The sequence below is a fragment of the Pyxicephalus adspersus genome, chromosome 12 (genome assembly GCF_032062135.1).
Source record: "Pyxicephalus adspersus chromosome 12, UCB_Pads_2.0, whole genome shotgun sequence".
NCBI lineage: Eukaryota > Metazoa > Chordata > Amphibia > Anura > Pyxicephalidae > Pyxicephalus > Pyxicephalus adspersus.
The window spans coordinates 41711516-41716398 of NC_092869.1; the positions used below are offsets into that span (position 1 = coordinate 41711516).

The window sequence follows — 4883 nt, forward strand, 5'->3', positions numbered from 1 at the left end:
GATATTCCTAGAAGTCTCCATTGCCCACAAGACTTCATTGTACAGTTTTTCAGCAATGAAGCAGCATTTGGTGATGCATGTAACATAACATTCCTATTTACAGGTACCATCTTCATATTTCAATCTATATTGGCAACTGTATTTATTTAAGAATACAATAAATGCAGATACTCTGCTCCAAACCAATATAGAAAAACTGCCACAACTGCACTTAAGTTTCCAGGAATACTCTTGTTTAGGAAATGTTGGACATTGAATTACTTTTCACTTTCCTTACCGATAAGCTTATCATAGTCCACCCCTTTCGCACTGCCTGTCTGAACTGTCCATGGATCCACAAAGTCATCTCCATCATCAGCAGGGGGCAGACCATTATTGGCGATTGGAGTGTTGTCTGTTGGAGGTGAACCTGCTTTGTATTCCTGTCCAGTGGCAGTTTTATATTCCACTTTAAGGGCCAGCAGAAGCTTCACCGCAGCATCAATTTCATCCTATATATAAAAATAGAAGATGGTGAAAAATAACTGGGTGAATGTGAAGGAAACCTACCAGATAACACGAGCACAGTCCTACTAGAAATCTTACTAAAACCTTTGCTGTCTGGCTGCCAGCTATGACCACCCTGCATTCAATATAGAAGCATGAAAAACATTACCAGTAAGTTTTTAAATAACAGTTTATTTAGTATGCAATACAGAAGTGGGAGGAGCTTAGCCACAGATTATTGGTAGATGTGAATAAAACTAATGGAGCATCGTTTTTAAATTATGAGCCCAAACACACCTTTTAGTACGCTGCCACGTGTTGGCTTTGGATTGCAGCTTACTGCTTCCCTGAAATTCTAATCAAGGTGCTGAACACAGGTCACATGACCACTCTGATACCTGCACATGAGCATCCATTTCATTGACTTATTTTACTACTGCGGCCATTGTACTCTGGGAAAATGACCACCCTCCCCCAGTGACCCTTGTCCTCGGTTTGTGCTTGTACCAAGCAAGAGAGAGTCAGACGGGCACGATTTAAGAGCAAATGGCCAAATATGAAGTGTGTGGGGGAGGGTCCTTAAATGCACAGCATACTAGCTCTCGGCACCCATGCTATTCTATCAATTATATATATATATATATATATATATATATATATGAGATCTGTAATCAGGGCTAGGGCAAAGTGGCCTCCTCCAGGGCCCCAAATAATTGCCCAGCTTGCTCTGCCCTGATTACAGATCTACTATATACACTTCAGTTTATACCTTTGAAGCTTTTTCACTCTTCAGTGCTCGAACTTTGTCCCCTTGGGCTGTCAGCTGGTTGTAAATTTCAAGAGGAGTGACAGGGCCACAATTACAAGATCCGGGGTCTGCCATGCTTCTCTTCACAATATCCGTCTGTGAATCTGAAAAGCGGAAGAGATTCTTCTAGAACTGAAAATCAAAAATATAATAGGCACAAATCAGCAAGTGGAGCTTATAACCACCAAAGAGACAAAATCATCTATAACTGAGGTACTACAGAGCTGTTCATACAATAAATTAAAAACAAAAATAAATGTGACCGAGCAGAAAGCCGATCATGTGAAAAGGACATTAAATCTGATGGGTCCCTTGGGATCTTTTGTCATAATGTATGAGTATGTACAGCATAGTTAGACATCATGGTATTCTTCGGTCTTCAACATAGAATTTTATTTAGTGGGAAGAAATTTTAGGTGGGTGGCATTTGCTGTATTGTGACCCAACTCTTCATTAACCACCCAAAAATTGTCGGGTGGTTACTGAAAAGTGCCGGGTGGTGTGCCCAGCTAAAAGGAACCGGGGATAACACTGTTCTTGGTGCCCCCTCTGAAGCACTGAGACACTTGTTATTCCTCTCATCTCTCCCATTTCCTTCAGGGGCTGCCTTTATTGCCAGGGCCAGGAGGATGTAACCCCAGCCAGGAATGAGGAGTTCATTTATCCCACCAGCCAGTGCACACATGCTAGATCAGTGATTGCCAAATGGTGGTCTGTGAAAAAAATTTGGTGGTCCACAGAAAAATTTGGACATTTGCAATTTTTATGTTTTATTATTAATAAAACAAAAATATTATTCCAATACATTTTTATATTCTGAATGCCAATTTTCACCTTTATATTGCACTAAATTCATGAACTGTACTAGAGACGGTAAAACAAGGTAGGTGCAGCGTGACGTCAGTGTAGTATTAAGTTGTATGAGGCAACCGTTACCGAGCCGTACGCTTCAGTATTGTTTCCACCATTACAACAGTCACCCCGCTCCGCCAATACCGATTCTCATCCCATTGTTTTTTTTGTTTGTTCATTTCTCAGATGTTCTTTTAGGTAAGTATGACCTTAGCTGTGTATTTTCTATAACTGTTATATTTAATGGCATCAAATAGTGTGACTGATAACTATCATTTCTTGTTTGGTCCTAGATTGGAATAAAATAAACCCATAATGAGAAAAAGCAAACAAATATTTTGCATTTCTTTAGTAATACCAAAGATAATGCAACTAATGATAATAGTAACAATAGTAATACACTAATAGTGAGCTGATCAATGAATCGGAGACTCCACAGTCCTTGTCAGCACCATTAGGAAGATCATTATTTTACAAATGTATTTATGTTTCTAAAAATATTAATATTATTGGTCTGTGGGATTTAAGATGATGAATTTAGTGGTCAATGAGGTCTGAAAGTTTGGCGACCGCTGTGCTCGATCAAGATTGGGATTGTCTGGGATGAAAATCTAGCACGTCCAGCTGTTGCCCGTCATTTAGCAATCCATCCTGGCTGATCAGTGAATGACTAATGTACTATCCCATATTTGTGGACACGGCGGGGCGCCCCTTGCTTATCCTCCCCCCTCCATGGAAAAGAACAGCGCTATGCGTATAGCACTTTTTAATTCCCTGATGGGAAGCAATTACTGACATTACCATATGAGAACTTGGAAAATTCCCAGGAGTGACAACACCCAGAGACATGACATCTGGGGCTGATCATGTTGTCATATGCGTGTGCAATGTGAATGTATCATCATGTTATAATTCTGTGCTGCTATAATAAGTTGTGTCTTATGCCTGGCCTGTGAAAAGACAGATTATATATCTATATCTCATATCAGGGATCTCTTACATCAGCCCCTTCCATACACAGCCATATGGAGACCATGGCGCTGCTTCTGCAGCTTCACCATGAAGATGACAGATCACATAAGCCTTTCTGCCCTCATTCCCCCGACTGTCACCCCCTTCACCCCGACCTTACCTCACCTCACCTCACCTCACACCGAGCCGGTGCCTGGATGCTGCAATCACCCACGAAGCTTCTGACACGGTGCACCTTGCAACACTGCCCTCTGGAAACACAGCGGCGCGCGATGGTTCCGAGAACACTCATTGTACGCAATGTACTGCGAGTCCTTATTTTTTTTTGTCATACGGAAACAAAATGATATGAATGTCTATTTAATATACAATACCGAGTGATTTATAATATATATGTGATATAGAGTACATAATACATACAAATTTTATATAAATGTATGTTTTTCTGTCGGCGGAACCATTGTCTCGCGTAGTATCCCAGGGAAGATATTACGTGACGGACGCACGCTGACTTCCTGCTGGTGTGGTCTGGCGCGAACTCAGGCTGCTGATTTTTCAGTCTTCCATTTCTTGTCCTAAAGAAGCTGGGGCCTGTTATACCCCCAGTGTGCTGCCATCTGCCAGGTAATTCCAGAGAGAGCCCCTGCCCAGCCTGGCACACCTTGTGCAGTTTGGTTCTTCCTGCAGTGGACCCCAAAGGAAACATTCCTCTTTTCTGCATTGGGTGACACATTGTGACCGTCTCTGGTCGGCGATATTATTGGAGCACAGAAGGTTGGTCTTTTTGTTGTAATGCGTTAATGTTTTATATCTGGAATTGTAAACCCAAGCTGAATGATGTTTGTTTGCTAGAGCTCTCTGTATAATATAATCATGCCATTCTAAATGACAAAATACAGTTGTAACCCTTCTAATCACCTGCAGCTTTTATCAGACACTTTTTCTGCCTGCCTGCGTTACTGTAGGCCGACATTCTGAGTGAGACACTAGGGAGCGTGTGTTAGAGAGTGACAACATAGGGGTGCAATTGGGAAACAGTTGTCACCTCACTTACCCCGACAACTGGGTTTACATCGATTTTTGCAGGGGTGGGGGTTGGGACTGTTCCCTGGAATTGAAGCTTTTGGAATCTGATTATTTCTAATCGTGCAGTGTAATGCATTTTGGGTTGTGGTAGTGAAAGAAAAAAACTTACCCTAATTCCTCCTATTTATATCTGAATTAGCCTTTAGCTCATGTGTGGGGTTATCACCTATTGAAGTCCCTGGGTCTGGTCAATGCCAACCTATGGGTTTGAACTAGAAGCCCTTTCACATTTAGGTGCATTGCATTGTTTGTTTCCATTCCCCCGCCCATTGACCGCTATGAGCTGCATCCCAGCAAGATGGATGACCCCCCCCCCCTCCCCCCCATGGAAATTATTAGTGCTTTACTGTACAAGCAGCAGAGGAGGACATGTGACACGGGGGCCCAAACAAAAGTAGCGCAGCCTTCCAATATCAGGAAGTGGATATCTGTGGAGTGGGAATATTTGTCTGTCATCTGCAGCCCCTATTTAACCCCCCCCTGGCTTTCTAATTATGACCATATTTTTATGTCAAAAGCGGTACATTGTTTTGTGTGGAAATTTTTTTTTTTTTTTTTTAATATAATTTTTATTGAATTTTTTTCCAAGATAATACAGAGGACATATACAGCAAGAAATTATAAACAACAGAAAACAATCATAGACGCAGTTTAGTGTACATCAACATAAAACAGAAAT

The 4883-nt window shown here is 41.5% G+C and overlaps 2 protein-coding genes across 8 annotated transcripts in view; one reads left to right on the forward strand and one right to left on the reverse strand.

The window, feature by feature from the left end:
* Positions 1 to 3398, reverse strand: part of WARS1 (tryptophanyl-tRNA synthetase 1) — a 13800-nt gene extending 10402 nt beyond the window's left edge. The window contains exons 1-3 of one of the 4 annotated variants that reach the window (XM_072427451.1): positions 3294 to 3398; positions 1256 to 1426; positions 278 to 491 (exon numbers count right to left, since the gene is read on the reverse strand). In XM_072427451.1, coding sequence (XP_072283552.1) covers positions 278 to 491; positions 1256 to 1369 — 328 coding nt within the window. In that variant the 5' untranslated portion in view covers positions 1370 to 1426; positions 3294 to 3398. Of the gene's footprint in view, positions 1 to 277; positions 492 to 1255; positions 1427 to 3278 lie in introns of all 4 variants that reach the window. The other 3 variants (XM_072427449.1, XM_072427453.1, XM_072427450.1) reach the window with 3 other exon arrangements.
* The window catches only part of WDR25 (WD repeat domain 25), an 86676-nt gene that overhangs the window by 6829 nt on the left and 74964 nt on the right, over positions 1 to 4883 (forward strand). The window contains exon 1 of one of the 4 annotated variants that reach the window (XM_072427447.1): positions 3608 to 3892. The exons of 2 other annotated variants lie outside the window; for them this stretch is intronic. The gene's annotated coding sequence lies outside the window, so the exon portion shown is untranslated. Of the gene's footprint in view, positions 1 to 3607; positions 3893 to 4883 lie in introns of those variants that run through there. One more of the 4 variants, XM_072427444.1, reaches the window with a different exon arrangement.